At 35.8% G+C, this 22,221-nt stretch overlaps 1 protein-coding gene across 1 annotated transcript in view; it reads right to left on the minus strand.

The window, feature by feature from the left end:
* The window catches only part of ROCK1 (Rho-associated, coiled-coil containing protein kinase 1), a 94,536-nt gene that overhangs the window by 14,607 nt on the left and 57,708 nt on the right, over positions 1–22,221 (minus strand). Inside the window, exons 17-28 of the mRNA XM_010574309.1 lie at positions 21,022–21,128; positions 19,738–19,888; positions 18,670–18,830; positions 17,636–17,820; positions 16,895–16,964; positions 15,371–15,465; positions 13,311–13,476; positions 11,566–11,659; positions 8,583–8,671; positions 8,064–8,252; positions 7,382–7,547; positions 350–420 (exon numbers count right to left, since the gene is read on the minus strand). Coding sequence (XP_010572611.1) covers positions 350–420; positions 7,382–7,547; positions 8,064–8,252; positions 8,583–8,671; positions 11,566–11,659; positions 13,311–13,476; positions 15,371–15,465; positions 16,895–16,964; positions 17,636–17,820; positions 18,670–18,830; positions 19,738–19,888; positions 21,022–21,128 — 1,544 coding nt within the window. The remainder of the gene's footprint in view (positions 1–349; positions 421–7,381; positions 7,548–8,063; positions 8,253–8,582; positions 8,672–11,565; positions 11,660–13,310; positions 13,477–15,370; positions 15,466–16,894; positions 16,965–17,635; positions 17,821–18,669; positions 18,831–19,737; positions 19,889–21,021; positions 21,129–22,221) is intronic.

Genomic DNA, 22,221 nt, shown 5'->3' on the forward strand with positions numbered 1-22,221 from the left:
TAGGTGTGGCATTCCCTACTCTCTGCTGTCAAGTTGCACAAAGAGCATATTTTTCAGTAACAGGATTATAAAGAAGCTTACTCAAAGGAGAAACGGGATTTTTAGTGGTTTCAAGATGCCCATTGTAAAGCATTTCCTCACCCACCTCTCATAATTTGCACAATATAATTACTACAGAATTCATACTAAATTTGTATTTTCTTGGTGCTTTTTTCTTCAATAATGTATACACACTAAATTACTGTAATTATTTTGTTTGTTTCTTAAATATGAGCTGTAAAACCAATTCACCATATGCCTAAAAAACTTTCCAATGAGTTGAGGAAGAAAGAAAAAAATCCATTTGTACCTGTTTCTTCCAGCCATGCCGCTTTATATTTCCTTTGTTTGGTATTGAAAGCCAACCTTCAAGTCTTGATTCTGGTTTAAAAAAAAGCATATTAAATAATTTTATGTATTTATAGTAATAAAGCAGAATAGCACAAAAGCAAACTATTACTAGAAAGGAAGATATACTACATGCAGTAACAGGGAATTACCTATTTAGCAAAGCAGAATAAAAAGCAAGCTAAATAAAATGAAGATATAAGCATTTACTTCATGCTTCATCACAAGCTAACATTTGATTATCCAGTTACTGCAAAATAAAGTGAAGCTGTTGTCCTTGATGCCAACATCTAACACTGTATGTAAATAGTTTGCAAAGAGCCAGGCAGGAAAGACTTTGCTTTGAAAATGTGTTACAGCTTAAACAGAGCATGATTAAGAGATTTTCAATATAAACATAATTTAACATTCAGAGGGGCTATATGAAAATCCTCAGCAGGAAGATGCAGCAAGTAAAACAAACCAGATCCATATTTTCCAAAGGAAACAAAAAAGGAGAGCGCACAAGAGCAAGCAAAGCTACACGGGTGTCCCATTACTCACAGAAGATAAGCATAGGAGATAAATAAATAAGGAATGCAGGAAGAATCAACTAGATATAAAGAATAAGAGACAAGCATTTTATTCAAAATTTCAGTGGACAATTTTTTAAAGAGTAATGTAATAACGTATTTTCCTACCACAAAACTACTGAAATAATTTAACAATGATACAAAGAAGTGTCACAAGAAAATTAGCATTCTGCCTAATGTGAATCATAGATTTTAAAAGTACCTCCAGCTAACTGATACTGGGTTTTGATAGATAATTTTTAAATTATGAAGCCAGGTAATAGCACCAAGAAGTTATCATGATTCCATTAATCTGAAATGACAGAGTAATAAGTTTCACAATTTTGTAAATGTGAGAATGAAGTAATCGAAATTTCACTCCATAATTATATGTTTATTTCACAATTGAGAAAAAAATTTTAAATTTTCTTAAACGATCATAAAAATGGGATTTGTAAAAAAAGTGTCAGAGTACAGAAATATAGCTAATAGATTTAATAAACTGGCAGCACTGAAAACTTCAAAAACATTACGTTAAAATTTGCTGAAACATTCTCCACAAATATTTATGTAAGAAGGAGCTATTGGTCCCTTTTATCCTTCAGGGATAACTCTGTGTGAGGTGTATAACAGCAAGCTCTGAAAATACATCCAAATATATAAAAGATACTGTCCATACACTTTGTTATGTAAAATTACAATGAGACTGACAGCCTAGCCTTGTACAAGGCATTAAAATTAGGCACAAAAACCCCCTCCCACATTAGCCTTACAGCATACAGTATTTAGAAGTGGACTACACTTAAAAATACAGAATCTTTTCCTAACATTTCTCCACACAGAATAACTTCAAAATATGGGGGGACCACTGAACTACTGAAATCCTAATTGGAAGACAGACATGTTAACATAACTCACTCCAGTAAGAAACCTTCCTGGAAAAATGAAGGAAATTTGTATTTCTCTGCCTCTCATATCTGCATAAGAATTATGGAGGGTGGGGGTCCCCCCCAGACCCCTCCCCAGTTCTTGATATTCAGTAGCTTTAGAAAAAGAAACCTATTTCCTTCATGTCTGCAGGCATCACAGATAATGCTTACCCTATTTTGAATACTTTGATTAATTTTTACAACAAGAGAAGATTCTTCCATTTTTAGAAATTTTAGAAATATCCTAAAACTCAAGGCCTCCATTGCAAAATAAAGCAACTAATTGCTAATAAAGAACATAGTATGGACAACTGTGCTTCAAAAGGATTAAGCACACATCTGTGGAAATTGTGGCATATGAAAATCTGGAAAGATTCAATAATGATACATTTTAAAAGATGCATCAGGTACTATGTTGCTTATAGGGACAATGTGAGTAGGAATTTTTTTAAGTTCACTTCTATTTCAGCAAGTTCTGAAAGAAATTTCGAAAGAAGTACAAAGTGGATGAGATATTACAAATGAATCGGTTGACATTCTTTTCTGCCTACTACAAATCTATTTTAGTGGGCAAATTCTATTTGCATGAGAGATGATTTCTGAGCTGTGAGTAACGTCTTCCAGTTGAAAATAACAGTTTCTGAATGTACTCTTTTTCAACAAGGCTAACATTCGTCTGGAACCAAATGTACTCTTGAAAGGGTAGATAAGCCCCTTCATTCCAACCTTGCCACAAAGGTTTGTCTCAAGTAATATTTATAGTGCATTTTAATTTCCCCTGACAGAGTTAGCCAGCACAACTGCAAATGCTCATCTGGCCATTTCACAAAAACTTGATCCATAAGAATAATATTTATGAGTATTCTGATTAAGTAATTAAGAAAACATGGGCTATCTAGACTATGGAAAAGAATCTTCCATTCCTGTCTTTAAAAATAGGCTCAAAACTATTGCCTGACAACTTCCCTGTGCTTTGGAAAGAATCCCAGAATTTATACTTCATATTTCCAATGCAGAAAATCCAAGACAGGCCTCAAAAACATCTGATGGCTAGCTGGACCTGAATAAATACAGAGAAAGAATTCCACAAAGGCTACAGATCTTATAATTATCTCTGACTATATATTAAAATGTAGATTTCCATTCTAAACATCTTCATGGTTATTATTCATATTGCCAAGATTCATTGTGATTCAGTATGATAAATGTGAGCTCTTACAGTAAGCCTTCAATAAAATCACACAAGACAACCATGACTGTACTGATTTATGAGACTTTATATTGCTTTGGAGCTAAGTAATACAGGCACCTTCATGAGCAGTAGAGCATCTCTTTCCAATGTTAAAGAATTCCTACTCCTTAGACTTTTCCACAGTAACTAAAAACCTGGAGATACTACCTTGCTAATTCTTTCCAGTCCATCCTTCCCATTTGATTCTTTCCTTCCTCAGACTGTCTTACTGTAATTTCATGTGGATCTCACCAAGGATTGCTGGCTGGATCTTGCTCTGAATTCAGGTGACAGCTACTTGCAGGTATTCCAGAAAGTCGTATCTGTGTCCCGTACTCCAAAAAAAACTGTTGGCTTAAATGGTCCACGTTTATTATTCCACCCTACCTTTGTGTAAAACATGACTTATAACATACATTGTAAAATATTATGTGCTGCAGTTAAACCTGTACGACAGCTCAACTGCTTAAATTATCTTGCCAATCAGATGAAAAGAATTCACAACAGGTTATGTGCCCTATAACAATTAGGAAAAAAACGCCTTAAATTCCTGATTATGTTTTGTCTTGACAAAGAAGAATTCTGTTTATAATCATGTAAGTATTAAGACTTCCTAAGTCCAGCCAGGAGGCAGAAGCATTCCAAAGGCATCATTAAAAAGCAAGTATTTCAGCTGTTTCAGCAAGGACTCTGTTAACACTGGAGTGCTGAGCTGCTCTCTGAATCAATAATCAGGAGTGAGAGTTACAAAAAATGTCTAGAACTGATAAAAGGAAAATATTCCTCCACACCACGATCTTTCCCATCTGGTGAAGCCAAACCCTGACAATAGCCTGGATTGTCTAAATGAGCCAATCCCTTCCTTGGGAGAACATAAATTGCCCTGGGAGCTACCAGAACTTGAGGGGGGTATTTAGCTCAACGACAGACAGAAACCGCCTCCAAGTGAGGTGCGGCTGTAAGGTGTGTTACCATGTGATTGCTCTGTATCTACCTCCAAATACAGAAAATTTTTCCTTAAATTTTTCTGAGTATTAGGAATTCATTTTAGTATTACCTTAAGTTTATTCAAAGAGTGCAAAGCCCTCTGACCCCAAAATTTGACAAGATGCTTTTCCTGTAAATTATGAATTCTACTGTTATAGCCTGTCTGGTGGCTGGTAACCTAAGCTCCCTGATTAGACCAGACACTACCCCATAGCCTGAACCTTTCTGCCATACAGGAGGACAGCATAAAATGCCTGAGAGCCAGGGGTCTCTCTGGAATTCCGCCAACATTACTATCACACCATTTCATACCAAGTTTTTTCTCAATGAAACCAGAGACTGCCCATCATCAGAATTGAGACCATGGAATCATTCTTTTATATGTTTACATTATTTTATGTTTTCATTTTTTCTCTGATGGTGTTTTTACTGTGACGGGAAACTGAATAAATCATACTATAATTACTTATTTAGTAATTTTACTGTTTATTTGCCTTAAAAATTTTTAAGGAATGTCTTTGCCATAAGAACAGATGCATCAGCTAGAGAATCCTATTGACTACTCATCAGATCCACCTCTTAAACAAGATGTTATTCAAGGTGCTCCGAAGGAATGTCTATGTTTGGGCTATAGAAGTGACAGGAACTTAGCACACAGTTGAAGACAACTTCATATAACTAAATTGTAGCAAATGAACTGCTGTGGCATGCCACCTTCTGTTCTGAAGACTCATTACTTGGTTTGCAGAAGAATAACTACATGCTGGATAATTTCCTCTTTCTGTGGCATGGGGTATTTCTACTTTGAAGACTGGCTTTTTTTCCCTCCTTATAATGCTAGTGCACTCCTCTGCCCTCTACTTGGTTCTTTGACAATGTGTAAAATCTGACTATACTAATGTCACTTAATCTCTTTTAATTACCTAAATTGCTTCTTACTCAGATCCTGATCACCTCAGAGCCTCACTCAAAAAAAAAAAAAAAAAGCAGCATGTAGGGACATGATCTAAATCTAGAGAATTCCTAATAATATGTATTAGAGGTCCTACCTGTATGACACAGTAACACCAGCAGCACAACTGCAGTAAATATCAGAGGCATATGTAGAGAAAAGGGCAAAAAAAGAACAGAAATGAAAGGCTGGTAAAAAAGAAATAGTTAGAGGGGTCATAAGTACAGAAGATGAAGACCACAAGAACTTCCAGTAATTGTGATGTTCTAATTAACAATGGAAAAGTTACAGCTGACTTGAAAAGATCTTGCACATACCAAAATTTCTGCCCCAAAAATAAAGCGGCAGGTCATATAGTCAGAAGCCTGACTACATGTGTCTCCAGAGGTAAAACTCAAAATAATGTACCTTAATGAGGCAGACAAAGAAAGAGCTTACTCCTACAGCCTTTCCAAGATCTAAGAGACAACAGGGTCACATTGACATACTATTGCCCTTAAGACGAAAACAGGGAAGGTGCCTATGTCCAGATGGAGGTGTTGGGTGTTTTCAGTGTAATACACAACAGCCTCTATGCTGAAAATGGCTGAGAAAGGAAGTGAGGAAGTTCAAAACTACCCTTTTATGTAGAATAAATCTAGTCTGTTTTCCTGCAGCAAAATTTAAGCTCTCAATTTACAGGAGTTCAGAAATTTTCAATAAAAAATTATTAACTACAATGTTCTTCATTTAGGACACACTATCAAACACAAGACTTGATTCCAAATAGTAATTTGAGGGGAGAAAAGAACACTTTAATAAGTAAAACCCCCCTGATTTATTTTTTACCCCAGTTAAATGGAATACACTGAGAATTAGTATCAAAGAGAAAAACTCCCGAGAAGTACTGACAGTTCAGAAATACCAGAGGGAGTTCCTAGCAGGTGACAGCTAAGAAAAAAAACGTTCCTTCACCAATCTAATAGCTCGAAGAATTCCCCACACTGAGTTTCGATGGAAGTCTGGCCCAGAAGATGTTTTCGAAAGAAGTAAAATAGACATTTACGTTGCAAGATGGCAATTGCCTGAGGGTTTTACAGATCAAACTTCAGAGTGCAAAAGGCTTCTTGGACAGAATGGAAGTTGTAAAGGAAAGACTGTATCATTCTCTGAATGAAAATGTATTCTAGACCAGAATTCATTTAAATATTAACTAAAAATGAAAATCTAAAAATATACTAGGGGAAGACAGGACACAAAAATAGACACAGAAAGGAATAACTACATAAAAACATATACTAAGTCTCGTAACCTACCTGAAATTTCAATCACTCTAAGACCCCTGGAAAAACTCTAGAATGTGGCAATCTGAGCAGCATGAAGTGCATTAACAGGAAAAGAGACACCTAAAATGATTCTATCTGCTTTTATCTGATTACTCGTCCACCGAAGTTTTAAAATACCCAAAACAGTACTCTATTTTCCTATGTTTTAATATATTTTTCTACAATAAAAATCAGGCTGTAAATCTGTAAGACAGGCATGTAAGACAAGCATTTGTTAAGAATTTCGTGATAAATTATAAAAATTACTTAACTACACAAAAAAATAAACCTAGCTCCAACATATGGAAATTGTTAAGCAGAGCTTATTACCACTAAACGTTTTTTCCTGTATCTAGAGATATAGAAGTGGATCATGTTAAAATACTAACTGATTACACTTCTTCAAACATTGGGGAGGGGGAAATCACTGATCAGTGTAACAGTGGGTCTCAAAATATAGTGCCTGGAACTGACACTACATAGAAATGGCTAACTACACTGTATTATTTGTTCTTATTTTAATCCTGCTAAATCAGAGTACCATACAACCATACACGCATTATGGAAATTCCTACAATTATTTTTCACATCAGCAATTATTGCCACTTGTCACAAAGGTGCTACATGTCTCTGAGTAAGAACAGACAAGATCAAGGCAATTTTGCATTCAAGACATAAAATACAGTCATGATGTTGTGGAAGTGCTGGCCCTGTATTCTATTCACTGGTCACTGTACATTGTATTCACTATATTCAAACAGCAGCAGATGTAAAGACACTCTTTCCATGAAAGTGGATAAAAATTATGCTAATGCCAAGCCATACAGTGGGAGGAGTGATGTAAGAAGAAACTAAGACTTAAATATAAGCAGCTAAGCTAGGAAATAAAAACAAAAAAAAAAAAAAAGAAGTGGAGATGTGATAGAGACAGACAGAAGATTTTTAAAAGGTATTTAAAAATTTAAAATTGTTTGAAACAATACCTTCCAAAACTATGTGTATGCACAAAGTCAAGTAGTTCAAATATGCTTTCCTCTTACCTGAAAGATTTCCATCCGTTTCATCTGGCTGGAGACTAGCAACACTGGTGGAATCCATTCCTTGCTGGAGGTCCAAAATTTTCCTTCGTAGTTGTTCTATATCACTCTCTTTACTATCCAGCTGCATCTGGAGCTCATTCCTGTATGTAGATTCTTCTGCTAGTTGCTGTATTTATATACACATGCATAGTTACTGTGATATCAAAAATATGGCAGCAAAGTATTCTGAAAACAAAACTCATTACTATTTGTTTTTTAATATCTCTAGATACTTTTGATAGCATTAGCATAAACTATTGTAGTATTATAGGCCTTGGAAAAAAGTTAAATATCAAAGATCCAGCCATGCATTCAAGTACAAAACAGTCTGATTAATCTATTAAATTAGCATTTCTTTTGAAAAGGAGACCACCTACCAGTGAAATAAACTGCATAAATAGTATGCTACACTGTATTCAGTTTTTTAGTCTTCATAATATATCAGTAACTTTAACAGTTAAGAATTTAGGAAGGGGAAATGTATGAGAGCAAGCACAGCTGCACACTTGTCAAGTTCTCTGCCTCACTAAAATTCTGTAGCCTAAAACATCTGAAACAGAACTTGTCATTTTTTCAAGTAGGCGATACATTTTTCCTGCAGAGAGAATTCCACAATGTGACAAAAAAATTAAGATTATTTTACCGCTTGCATTTCATTGACCTCCTTTTGGTATTTCACTACCATCTGATTGAATTTCTCTTTTTCTTGATTAAGCTCTAATTGGAGCTTCCGGTTTTCCTTCTCTTTCTTCCTCAAATCTTGCATGTTAGCTTTTTTTCTGTCTATTTTAAAATCTTTCCGATTCATTATCTCAGCCAGTTTGTTGACAGCCTGTTAAGAAAAGGGAAAACCAGTAAGAAAAATTATATATGCAAGCATGTTTCATACAAAATTTATAAGTCCCTCTAGTTAGAGGATTCAATCAAAAAAAATCTTCACCAACACAAATGGCCCTTACTCACAATGTAAGTAATACTGAAAACTCTACAGCATCAAAACTTACTCTTTCAACTACAAATATCACAATGCATATTATATATCATGGTTAATATAAACTTAATCTCAAAGGAACTAAGAGTTAGTTGCACAGAAAACAATAAACTGAAAATATATCTGATATGCAAAGTAATTATTGTTATTAAATTGCATAAAAAGTTATACCTGTGTCTTCAGAGTTCTTTCAGTGTTAATGCTCTTCTCATAATGCATTCTAATAGTATTGATTTCCTCCTCTTTTTTGATTTTGTATTCTGTTAAAATAATATTAAACTTTGAGATATTTTAGGACAAGGTAAATATTTCTAAGCTTAATCACTTCTACAATTACATCTTTTTTTTTTTCCTCCATTTTCCTGTTGTGTCACTTAATGTGCAAAATACGGTTTGCAATGATAAAGGCTACCAGTTTAATGCTACTATAATGATGGAAAACTACCAGAAGAATATATCAGAAAGCCACCAAGATGAAATACTAAAGCCAACATATGTATTTTTGTTTCCTGATGACTAAGTTTGTTGTCCCACTTCCTTAGTGTTTGCACTACCAAAAGTGTTTCTGCAGTACCAAAAATTAAGCCAGTATCCACACAGAATAAGACTGATGTGACTGGACTCACATTCAGTACAGATTCTCAAATCAGGCATAAAGAGAACATGGGGAGAAAGGCTTGCTTTAAACAAGGAATGACTCTGTTACATTCCCCCCCCACACCTGTCTCGCACACCAGTTATTCAATTCTACCAATCTTTCTATCAGACCTCCAGTCTGCTAATTTGTTCCCCAAGTTTCTAGAAGTATGCATGTCACTGACAAGGATTTCTCCTCCAACACTACACTTAAATAACAATTTTCAAGTATGTAAAAGTAACAAACTCCATAAACTAAAAAATACTGAAAACTGCTTGCTCACCCAATCCCTGCTATTACAGAAATGCAGAAGTAAGGGAAAATATTTTAGTATGTCTTCCTGCCTACATAGTATTTGCAACACCACTGGCAACACAACCAGTAAGGCTTTTGCTCTCATAGTCAACAGATATTAAAGCATGCATTCTAATTCTGTAATGCTTGCTCAAATGCAAAACTGTGGGAGTAAACTGAACAGTAAAGTAACTTCCCATATAGTCAGAATACATGTAAATAGAATGCCAGTCCACTGACATGCGTGAGATCACAACTTAGATTCTGAATCTAAGTAAGATCTTAAGGAAGTTGAAATACTGATACTGCTTTACTGTAAATACTGGAGATAGAAATAAAAACTTTAATAAATACATAGTGTGCAATATGAAATGAGTAAAATACTTTTCCTTAATACTTTTCATGCATGCAAGGCATGGCTGGCAGAAGGGGGTTAGACACAATATATGGACAAGCTGTACTAGACAGACATTCCTGACTATGCCTGCAGGAACTTAGTGCTAACTTATTTAAAAAGTTAAGAGGAAGTGTCAGCAGAAACTCACTTCTTCCTACCTGCTACAGCTAAGGCTGTAACCATTCTCAACAATAAAGGCAGTGCATGGAAATGGAAGCAATACAGTAGAAAGAGTGACAATTTAGAATCACAGAATAGTTTGGGTTGGAAGGGACCTTTCAGGGTCATCTAGTCCCACCCCCCCCTGTAATAAGCAGGGACATCTTCAACTAGATCAGGTTGCTCAGAGCCCTGTCCAACCTGGCCTTGAATGTTCCCAGGGACGGGGCATCTACCACCTCTCTGGGCAACCTGTTCCAGTGTTTCACCACCCTCATCATAGAAAATTTCTTCCTTCTATCTAGGCTAAATCTACCTTCTATTTACATTAAAACCGTTACCCCTTGTCCTATCACAACAGGCCCTATTAAAAAGTCTGTCCCCATCTTTCTTATAAGCCCCCTTTAAGTACTGGAAGGCTGCAGTAAGGTCTCCCCAGAGCCTTCACTTCTACAGGCTGAACAACCCCAACTCTCTCAGCCTGTCCTCACAGGAGAGGTGTTCCATCCCTCTGGTCATTTTTGTGGCCCTCCTCTGGACCCGCTCCAAGAGGCCCATGTCTTCCCTGTGCTGAGGACCCCAGAGCTGGAGGCAGCACTCCAGGTGGGGTCTCACCAGAGCGGAGCAGAGGGGCAGAATCCCCTCCCTTGACCCACTGGCCACGCTGCTCTGGATGCAGCCCAGGGTACGGCTGGCTTTCTAGGCTGCGAGCACACATTGCTGGCTCATGTCCAGCTTTTCATCCACCAGTACCCCCAAGTCCTTCTCTGCAGAGCTGCTCTCAATCCCTTCATCCCCTAGCCTGTATTGATACTGGGGATTGCCCCGACCCATGTGCAGGACCTCGCACTTGGCCTTGTTGAACCTCATGAGGTTCACGTGGGCCCACTTCTCAAGCTTCTCCAGGTCCCTCTGGATGGCACCCTGTCCCTCAGGCATGTCAACCGCACCACTCAGCTTGTTGTCACCTGCAAACTTGCTCAGGGTGCCCTCAATCCCACTATGTCATTGATGAAGACATTAAGCAGTACTGGTCCCAATACGGACCCGAGGGACACCACTTGTCACCAGTCTCCCTCTGGACATTGAGCCATTGACCACTACCCTCTGGATGTGACCATCCAATCAATTCCTCATCCACTGAACAGTCCATCCATCAAATCTGTATCTCTCCAATTTAGAGAGAAGGATGTTGTGAGGGACTGTGTCAAAGGCCTTACAGAAGTCCAGATAGACAACATCCATAGCTCTTCCCCTGTCTACTGATGTAGTCACTCCATCATAGAAGGCCACTAGGTTGGTCAGGCAGGACTTGCCCTTGGTGAAGTCATGCTGGCTGTCTTGAATCACCTCCCTGTCCTCCATGTGCCTTAGCATAGCTTCTAGGAGGCTCTGTTCCATGATCTTCCCAGGCACAGAGGTAAGACTGACAGATTGGTAGTTCCCAGGGTCCTCCTTTCCACCCCTTTTAAAAATGGGTGCAGTTTACACGGAAGATATATTTTCAAGATGAAAACAATGACTTACGTTACTTTTCATCAAGCCCAAAATAACAGGGAAGATAAACAGCAATGTCTTCTCCCATTTCCCATTTCCATTTTGCCACATATGCTTCAAATTCAATTGCACTTCATAACAGATGAATTAAAACTCTAAACATTACATACCTTCCTCCTGTTTCTTAATTTTTTCATTGATCTCTGAATTTTCCTTTGTTATTAAATCAACATCTTTGGTTAATGTGTTATTAGTTTCTTCCAGCTAAATGAAAACAAACACATTTTAAAATAAAGAACTTGCCATAAATTCCAAAAATATTTATAATACTGTTATTTTAAATACCCTTAAACCTATAACAGCCATTTATTTGGAATGCCTTCCTCAGATTACATTAAAAAAAAAATTGCTTATCTCTCATAACTGAATTTTTAAAAAATGGCACTTTTCTTCTAAGCTGTCTTGATTTACAAGAAGGCTTTTTAAATATTTTAAATACACCTGTCCCAGAGAAAGTTTTTTTTTTTTTTTTTTTAAATGATCTTTGCAGAACTGACAACACTGTAGTATATAATTAAAAATTCAACTTAAGCAAAATTAGATTGGCAGTTATTGAATGTGGCGATTTTCAATTAATGTGTGGTACTTTGGAAGAAGTAGTACCTAGAGGCCTGATCACCTGAACCAGACACCTGAATCCAGACAGAAAAGCAGCTGACAGATGATACAACTCCAGCATTGAAGGCTAGAGTAGATTCATGACATATGCTGCTAAATAATTGTCATATATCAAGAAAAACAGGTATAAATCAGCATAAGAATAAAACTAAATTTGGTCTAAGTCAAAGCATACATAGGTAAACGTGTACATAAGTGTGCAAAAAAAACCTGAAAGGAAAACCATTACACTTTCAATATGTTAGCTGCCACAGTCAGAATCACTTTGCTAACCACTTAACAAATACATACTAAAAACCAGACATAACTGCATTTCTGAAAAAAGGGGTTTTTTGAAGCCTATAGAAATGACTGTGTATCAAGCTGTCTGACAAAATTATCAGAATATTTGAAACCAACAAACATTGGCAAGGAGGTATTCCTTCCATGCCACAGAAAGAGAGTCTTCTAAATGCTTCTTAAGACATGGTGGCATTCTAGAGATTTCAAGCTTATAAAAGAAAACACATGTAACAAACACTACCTCTGCTATCTTTACACAGAGATCTAATATCCATGGTAGCACTAACAGAAAGCTTTGAGCAATTGATCCAAGTTCAGTTATGCCTAGAGTTTTACTGAAGTTGTACACCCCAGGATTCTTAAGAAAATCTGCATATCTGATGCTAAATAGGAAAAAACAATAATGGTAATATAACTATGCTACATATGGCTTGCTATTTGAAACTCTTCAGTTAAGACATTTATCAACCTGATACTAATACACAAGAGCTACGCTAAAAAGTATCTTAAAAAATTGCACTTTGAGGTTTAGGTTTTGGTTTGGTTTAATAGTGTACCAGTGGGAAGAAACTCAAGAGTTCCAAGTATTATTTTTTTAAAAGACTAAGTTATTTTGCAATAAGAGACTCTAATACACAGCTCCACAAATTTACAAGATTTAAATAATACATTGGGCAATGACAAGTAGCAATTACAAAAGGCTTAATAACTGAATTACAGACATTCACTTGATTTTCATTCTGGCTTCACCTCAGAATCATCAAGTCTATATTTCTTTGTGAGTTCACATGATGGCATTTAAATGTTGAAGGTTCCAACTGGGTCCGAAAGTTAAGATACTTAAATAGTTATCACTTATGATCATAACAAGACTTAATAAATTAAAATAAAAACATAAATTTCTGTTTCCAGCTAGAAGATATATACAGGTATTAATTACAGCAGAATAATTTACCCTTCTTATGATGCTGTCCTTATCAGTCATTTCTTGCCTGTGTCTTGATGCTGCTTTTTTGCTTTCCTGACTCAGCTCAAAATACTGTTCTTCAAGGAGTGCTCGTGCCAACCGTTCCGACTCAGCTTTGGTTTCAGCTAAATCCAACTGGGTAGTGAGCGTTTCTCTGTAAAAAGAACATTAAGATTTTGTTCCCCTATGCAAAACACTCCAAATTTTCAGGAAGACTAACAAACACAAATTACACCACTCAGCTAATTGTCATTATCTTAGTTTCTTACGAAAAACAAGATTTACAAGACCACACTCCATACAGTTTTATCTTTTGATGGTCCACACAAGCTACAGCAGCAAGCTTACTATAATTCAATTGAAATTTCAATCATCCATGAAACACCAACCCTTAGGAAATCAGATGTCAAATTCTCCTGCCTTTAAGGAATAAAAATAAAATTAAATTGCATGTACAGTGTGGTCCATTGAAAGATACTTAACCCTATCAGTATTAGCCACCTCTTCACACAAGCTTACTGCTCATGAAGATGTGTGCTCCAGACTGTTTGAACAATAAGGAAAATTGCATAAGGTTTCTGAAAACATATAGTGGTTCTATGTCTATGCAACCTTTTGCAGAAAGGCTTGCATATGCTATCTACAGTTTGAGAGGCAGGGGGCGATAACTTAGGTGCAGTATCTCATTAATGTATACACAACTTCTAATCACTTCAGCATACAAGCCAAACTTTCTTGCTCTTGCTTGGAGTACAGGTAGAGCTCCTATATATTTGCCTGCAAAGAAACCCACATAAAGCACGGTGGCCTGTCTAGCACCCAAAAGTCAGATGTACCCAGCAACATGTGACACAGCCCACAGCATGCTGAGATAGAAGTGGCAATACATTACTGCACTATGGGCTCATGACAGATGCCCTTCCTGCACTGCAAAACAAAAGAGAGATTTATGCAATGAAATAGTTATTACTATGGAGTCCACTGATTTGATACATCTGTAGTAGATAGGGGCCTCTACTGTAAAAGGTAACTGTTGAAGTATACTCAGAGTTTGTCACAATTCCCATAGTTGTATCCAGGTGAAAAGCGTTTATGATAAACATAAAATTGTGGAGAACAGTGAGGGAATAGAATAAAAGGAAGCTATAAAAATAAGTAAGAGAAGAGAAAAAGAAAAAAAAAACAAAACAAAAGAGGAATAAAGGAAGTCTCTCCTACCTTCCCCCCCACTTTTTTTCTTTTTAAGATGGATACTACTCCTGAACAATTTTGCATAGACAGGTATTTTCCTCCTACATTGTATTTATTAGCACAACATCTTTTCTTTCTTCCTTTCTTAGCTCACCAAAATGCATCACGAACAACGTACATAGCCTCCTCCCTTTAAATTGTTTTGCAATGCTGATGCTCAAGTAGAACAAGAGACTCAGACTTTAGAAGAGAAAAACTCTGCTTCATGCATAAGGCTACTGTCTCCTGCTTTAGAATAAATACATATTAAATAAATTAATAAATTGGAAAAACAAGCTTAAAAAACTTCTTTCCTTATTTGCTAACTTAGAAAACAGTACATCACGATTAATGGTTGTAGGATTAACTGCTTTTGCTGTAATCAGAAGTATACTAAACTTAGAATTCAAAGTATTTTCATTATCTTTTTCTCAAATTATTCTACTGGCTATAGAAATATACCAAGTAATTACCAGGGTAATATTATAAAATAAAAAAAGTTGTTACACAAGGAAGATGATTACCACAAATTGGAATGTTTTTTCAAAATTTTGCACCTTCCTAAATTCTCAGGAGTTATCATTCTTCTTCCAGACATTACAAATAGAGTCCAAAGCAAATATGAATACCCATATTTGGCTTTGCAAATCAGCATAAGTAACATCCTATGTATTTGCCATCTTACGAGGTGTTATGGAACACTTTTGAGACTTGTCTTTTTCTGAAGGAATTAAACATACTCCGATTCAAAATCTTCATGAGTGAGACCATACTATATGGAAAAACTTATGTCTATTCAAGAAACACAATGGGCATACTTTTCATTTTGCAATTCCTGCATTTTTCTTTGAGTTTCTTTATTCTTTTCATCAATTTCCTCTTTCAGTTCCTTAACCTGAGTTTTGTAAAGTGTCTGTAAAAGAAAGCATAAAAATAGAATCATTATTCAAATTCCATAGTGAAATTCTTGTTTTGGTACTGGTTGGTTTGAATCTGTCAAACCCCAACACATGCCAGTACTGTCTTTAATGGAATTTCCTCCTTCCTGCCTGTCCAAGATGCTCCTTTCCAGCTTCCCTTGTGTAGGGAGCTGACTTGACAAGGTTAGTTTTCAATTTTCTAGTCTGGTTTCCTACACAGTTGTAGAAACACACCTGCTGACAAAAGGCAGGGCATGCACTAGGACACAGCTGGGCAGGTCTCTTTGAGACAACAGGACAAAACTGCATCCTCTTGTAGCATGACTGTCTCAAAATGTTAGTCAAACAAGCCTAATACTCTCCTATGCTTCCAGCTGTTGTATTCTCTTTGTATGTATCCATGTATCTTTTCTCTTAGACTTTAGATTTCTTGTGTACAGACTGACTTTGTCTTAATAACTGATTCAACAGAGGTCTGATTTACGTGAATGACTTCTGTTCTTAATTACTATATTGTTATTAACACCACCAGTAATTCTGAAAGATAAAATTTGATCTTCTACAGTAAAGTACTTTTGCTAAATATTCAGACTGAATTATGAATGTCTCATTTAACCTACATGCTAGTGAAAAAAGAGAAAATTGAGAATGAAACACAATACTCTGGATCTTCTTATTAGCAGTATGTTATGAAGAAATGCACAAAAATCTGTAACTCATAATGAAATTACAATCATATGCAGTTTACTGAACACAAAAATTTTTATTGCCCTTCCAAGGAAGAAATTAATTTAAAAAGTACTTCCCAAAGAGAAATGAAACTGTCCATATTCATGAATGTATTTGAAGTTTAGGCATTACAGAGCATCTCATGCTATTGTTTCTTTTCACAGAAATTATACAGATCAAATTACATCTATGAAATACACATTTTGGCTATCTGGAGTACTGAATAAGGCTCTTCTGGGACTCAGGTGCAGAGAAGGCATCCTTTTAGAAGGACAAGGAATACATGCAGAATGCTACTGGATCTACGTCTTAAATACACTTATGGTAGACCAATAGCACAGAATGTATTCCAGTAAGTACAGAGATTTGAGCTCTCTACAAACTTTACAATTATATCAGGAAAATATCTCTTTTCCAACCTCAAGACAGGAACTGCTCTGATGAATAATTCAGGTAAGAGTTACTCAATGTTATATATAAGATTTGACAAATAACTACAAAGCAACGTATTAGATAGACTATCCAATGTTCTCTAATTTTTTGTTCATCGCTCGTACTACAAGCAGGATTTTGTGAATTGCTGATTTATGCCAGGTGGTTATTTACATTTAAAAAATTTTAATATGTCAAACTATTCAATGTTCAATGATTTCATGTCAAAATGTAGCACTCACAATTCTTTACAAGTCTTACCGAAAAATACTGCTCAGCTTCAAGCTGATCCTGAAGCTCACGCATTTGACCTTCATTACCTCTGTACTGTCTTTGAAGAAATAAAAAAGGAAAACATGTAAAAGTCAACTACTAACAAATGACAGACTATTTCTAACCAGAACAGCATCCTATTACATTTGCACATATATTTCACAAAGACCAACAGTTTGCTGTATCCTAAAATTCTGATTTAATTACATTCCTTATTCTACCATGATGATTGTTTCAGTACGTAATTCAGAAGACAAGTATTCTAAATGGAGAAACGTTAAGTCAGCTGAAGGACGATATTATAGAAGCCCAATTAATGAAAAATGTCTTCAGTCAGCTTAAGAAAAGTTAAGAAAAAGAATCAGGTGGTTAAAGGGAAAAAAAGCTATTGACTCCAATGCAGTAAAACTAAAAGTCCCACATGATTTAATAAGTAGTATCACAGTCAATCCATAAAAAAGTCACTGAAATAAAAGTGGCATATATATATATATATATATGCCTTGACATCGAAAGATGAGCCAAGAATTGTTCTGCCTCATAGCTCATAACAAAAATATTCCAACACTGAAGGCTACATACAGAAATCATAACATGCAGCTAAAAATATTCTTCTAGTTTAGGAAAAAATGCCTATGCATCAGAGAACTTTTTTCACTAACAGGAAAAGGCAAAACAGTGCATGTATAATTAAGCAACTTTTCTATTTTACTTCAGATTTTTACTTACTTAGCAAGTTGAGCCAACTCGAATTCCAGTAATCTCTTTGCTTCCAACAATGTATTGATTTCCTGTTTCAGCTGCTTCTCAGAACCCTTCAAGTTATCTGCTTCAAAAGCTTGTGCCTTTAATTCATTCTGTGCCATTATTCGCTTATTTGTCTCTTGTTCTAGCTGAAGTGCTAGATTCTTTACCTAATAAGAAATATTTCAATTTGGGATCATTTGCTGAATAACCAATTGCATGTGGTTGAAAAGTGTTTCATATATGGATTATTTTATGTCAGACACCATCGCCTAGATGCTACACATTGTACAATACGTAAAAATACTACTCAATCTCCAAACACTTTAGTGCAATAATCTTATAGAAAGCTGCTGCCCTTAAGAACGTACTGATAAGACGCCGCATGATGATAAAGCTTCCCCACGCTTAGCTTATTTCAAAGTCCCAAACGTGTTTTATCTTATCTTAAAGGCAACAATGGAAAAAACCCAAATTGTCTGCTGAAAGGTCCTGCAAACCTCACTGTGGATTTCAGATCTTAAAAACTTCTCACCCTAGAAAAAAACGCAGCCTACTAGCTATATAAAAGCTAATTTACACAAGTTTTGACCCCTAAAAAGGTGTTATAACCTTAATTCCCACTGTCCTGTAAAGAAAAGTAAGGATGAAACTATTATTCTTAGTACTTAGTTTTCACACTCAATATTCTAATTGCATTTCCTTGAACAAATGCCTTTCTGGAGAATGCAAACTCAGAACTGCAAACCATCCAAATGAATCAGTCAATTTTTTCCTTTAAAAAAAGGAAACAAAAAATTGCATTATATTAAATCAATGGCTCAAATATGCAAGGCATCCAGGAGCTAAGAAACAAGTGGAAATTACCTAACACTGTTTAAGCCAATAACTGTCTTCAGTTCTACTGAGAGATGTATTACACAAGGAGTTCAGTGTAAGTGAATTTAATTTCTATTTCTCAGTGCAACTGTAATTTCTTGTTTATATAGAAAATTGTTAGGGATGAACATTTTACTTACTTCATCTTCCAGTCTCTCTTTTTGCTCAAGAAGGTGTTCCAGTTTCTGCTGAGATTGCTTCAGGTCAAAGTCCAGCATGGAACACTGTTTTTCAGCTTGAACTATTCGATTTTCTGCCTTTTCTCTTGCTGCCCTTTCTTCCTTTACTTTTTTTTCCATTTCTAAACAAGATTAAGGAAAGAAAAACAAAATGAATATGCAGCATCTGCAAGAATGCTTTTGTAAACACAGTCTTAAATATCCTAATATTTTTCAGATCCTTTTGTTCAGCTATTTAAGCTCTTCTGCTGTTAGATGGACTGATTACTGAGTAAAAACTTCCTGGCATTATTACAAGAAACACTAAAATTAAAGAAATATAATTCCGATTTGCATTACAAGCACTGGAATATTATCACGATAACTGAAAGATAAATAGTGAAAGAAATAAAAAACACAGATTCTTGAAGTAATAATTATGAAATAAAGGCAAAGATTCATTTCCGTGAATGGACAGTAGAGGGAAAGAAAAGAAATGCTACCATTTGTGTTAGCTTTCTGAAAAGTTACGAACTACACATTTAGGTACTGATAACCTTCACAAAGAAAACCCGATGTATTCAATTAAGATATCAAGATACATTTTGATTCATGGATATGTATCTCTAAAAGGAACTTCACCACTTCAGACAACCCTAATACAACACCAATATTTTTAATGTAGTTACACAGAAATGAATGCTCCAAGACATCTGTCTTGACAATGCATTCTTTTAATTCCATTTAGCATTAGCCAGAATTTCAAGATTCAGTAGCATTTTAGAAGCTAAGGAAGGCTTTGAATTGCAAACACAGTAAGATATTCAAAAGATTAAGAAACAATGCAATTTTTATGGTACAAGTACCATGTTAGAGAAATAATTTAAAATGTGTGGTTTTCATACTTTATGATCTTGATACGCATTTTCTTTATACAAGGGATTAAATACTTGTATAAGGATACTAGATTATAAGATGATGTGTTTTAAGATATCATAATCAAAATACCTTTTATTATGTGTTTACCTGAAACTTGCAAGAAACACTTACCACACATTGCAACTGATCTTGCCTCCTCTATTGACTGATGTTTGTCAGTTAACCGAGCTTTAGTCACTTTGTGTTCATTTACTTCCTGTTCTAACCGGTCTTGCAATGATTTGAGTCTGTAGTTCAAATCTATCTCTAAATTATTCTTTTCCTAAAGATAAGAAAAAAAAGTTACCAGATTTCTGTAACATTTCTATGACATCTGAGGGAACCACATTTCCTTTCTTCCCTTTTTTAGTGATAACTTTTTTTATGAAGAAATTATCAATGTTATTTTCCATGCTTAATAAAGAATAGTAAAAGACAAAAACTGTACTCAGTGCTTTGGAGAAAACTTCATTAGCTTTTTTCAGTAGTCTGTAAATTCGTAAGATAACGGAAACTTGTCAGTTTGAATAATAAGTAGTCACCTAAACCGGAAACATACAACTAATCCACTGACAACACTAGAGCACAGAGGAATTTGAATTGTTGTTACCTGGATGCATTTCTGTTACTCCACAGTTGGGATTGCCAGCCATTAACAGTAATTCATGAAACAAGCACTGGAGATAAGCTTTGAGAGACAGGGACTTGCCTTTGGATTGCTTTTTCACATAACACCAAAGGAGAACGGTAACATTTTGCACCTTCCCCCATAGGTAGTCGCATCTCTGATTTATTTGGATAGACCACACAGCACAGCAAGTCTTTACCTGATCTCAAAACACAGAGCTAACTATGTAGCCTATCTAGAAAAAGGGTGCAGGATTTCCTTTTACTCTTCTTTACTTGTTTCTCCATCTTGGGGTGGGGATCAGAGATGTTAGGGGAACACGCTGCTACCATTCTGAGGGAAGGAGGGAAAAAAATTGAAATGGTTCAGCTCCAAAGTTGATCAAAAGGTCTAGTAATGATCCAGTCAAATTAAAATCCAGTAATAGCACAAATTTAAATTTCAGGTTTTTAAAAAAATTCAATGCACAGATTTTCAGGAGGCAAGTCTCTGCAGCAGTAGTTAGGCAGGCAGAACAAAAATTACTAGCAGAAGAGCTGGATCCTTGAATCAGTGGTAGTGAATGATAAACATGAATTTTATGCCCAAAGCTACAACTAAGAATTACCTGAGGACTTGTGAGACTTACCATCCTGATGAGACTGTAAATTAGCACTATTTAGTTAATCATTTTAACACAAGACTGATTTAGAGCAAGAACACAGGACTTAGCAACATCAATAAATACTATCTGAAAATACAGTCAAAAGCTGACAAAGAACATTAGCCTCAACATCATTTTACCATACCTTTTCTGAATGATTAAGCATATCCTGTGCTTGTTTTCTTTCCGCTTCCACTCTTTCAAGATTGTTTTTAACGTTTTTTACTTCTTCTTGTAAAGTTGTAATCCGAACTGCCATAAGACATTAAATATCATTCAATATTAGTTACTTGACTTAGATCATTAGGCTGTTCAACCTTTCTTGATTTCTGGGCCCCTAAAATATTTACACCTTGAAACTTCTCAGACACACAAAGGCTGTACATTGTAAAGGAAACTGATCTTTTTAGCCAGTCTTTATGCATGCCATTAGTAACAATTCACAAAAAACAATCACATGCAAAACTTGCTACCTGCCTTCCAACACTTCCAATATCTAATATGCAAGATTTCTTCCATTAATCCAAGTTTTGCTGTGCTATGCAACAAGCACCTTTTCTCATGTTAACTCCACTAATATGTAGATAAGGGAGAGAAAGCCAGTCTCAAATTGATCTACATGTACTAATGCAATATGTATTCACCTAACTGTGCCTCAAGTGCTCTTCCATGGATAGAGGAACTATTCCCCGTCTCCCACAGGATCTACCACAAGAGCCTGTGTGGCATCAGAAGTTTATACTAAATACTAAGTAGAATCACAGAATGGTTTGGGCTGGAAGGGACCTTTAAAGACCACCTAGTCCAACCCCCCTGCCATGGGCAGGGACATCTTTCACTAGACCAGGTTGCTCAAAGCCCCTGCCAACCTGACCTTGAACACTTCCAGGGACAGGGCAACCACAGCTTCTCTGGCCAACCTGTTCCAGGGTCTCACAACCTGCATCGTAAAAATTTTTTTCCTTATATCTAATGGAAATCTACTCCCTTTTAGTTTAAAACCATTGCCCCTTGTCCTGTCACTACAGGCCCTGGTAAAAAGTCTCTCTCTGTCTTCCTTATAAGCCCCCTTTTAGTATTGAAAGGCCACAATAAGGTGTCTCACGAAGTCTTAGTAGTAGTAGTAGTGTGTATGTATATATATGCGCATGCCCAAGTAGCAGTGTGTGTGTGTGTGTATATATATATATAAAAAATTAAATAGTAGTATATATTTCTAGACTGAAGAATTTGCATTAGTTCCTTTCAAATAAATACATAAAAAAATATTTTGGATTGCTCTATATTACACTTAATACCTTAAATACAGTATACAATAATACACTTATCAATTCAAATACATCTG

This window comes from Haliaeetus leucocephalus, unplaced genomic scaffold, assembly GCF_000737465.1.
Source record: "Haliaeetus leucocephalus isolate CR32 unplaced genomic scaffold, Haliaeetus_leucocephalus-4.0 Scaffold428, whole genome shotgun sequence".
NCBI classification, from domain to species: Eukaryota; Metazoa; Chordata; class Aves; order Accipitriformes; family Accipitridae; genus Haliaeetus; species Haliaeetus leucocephalus.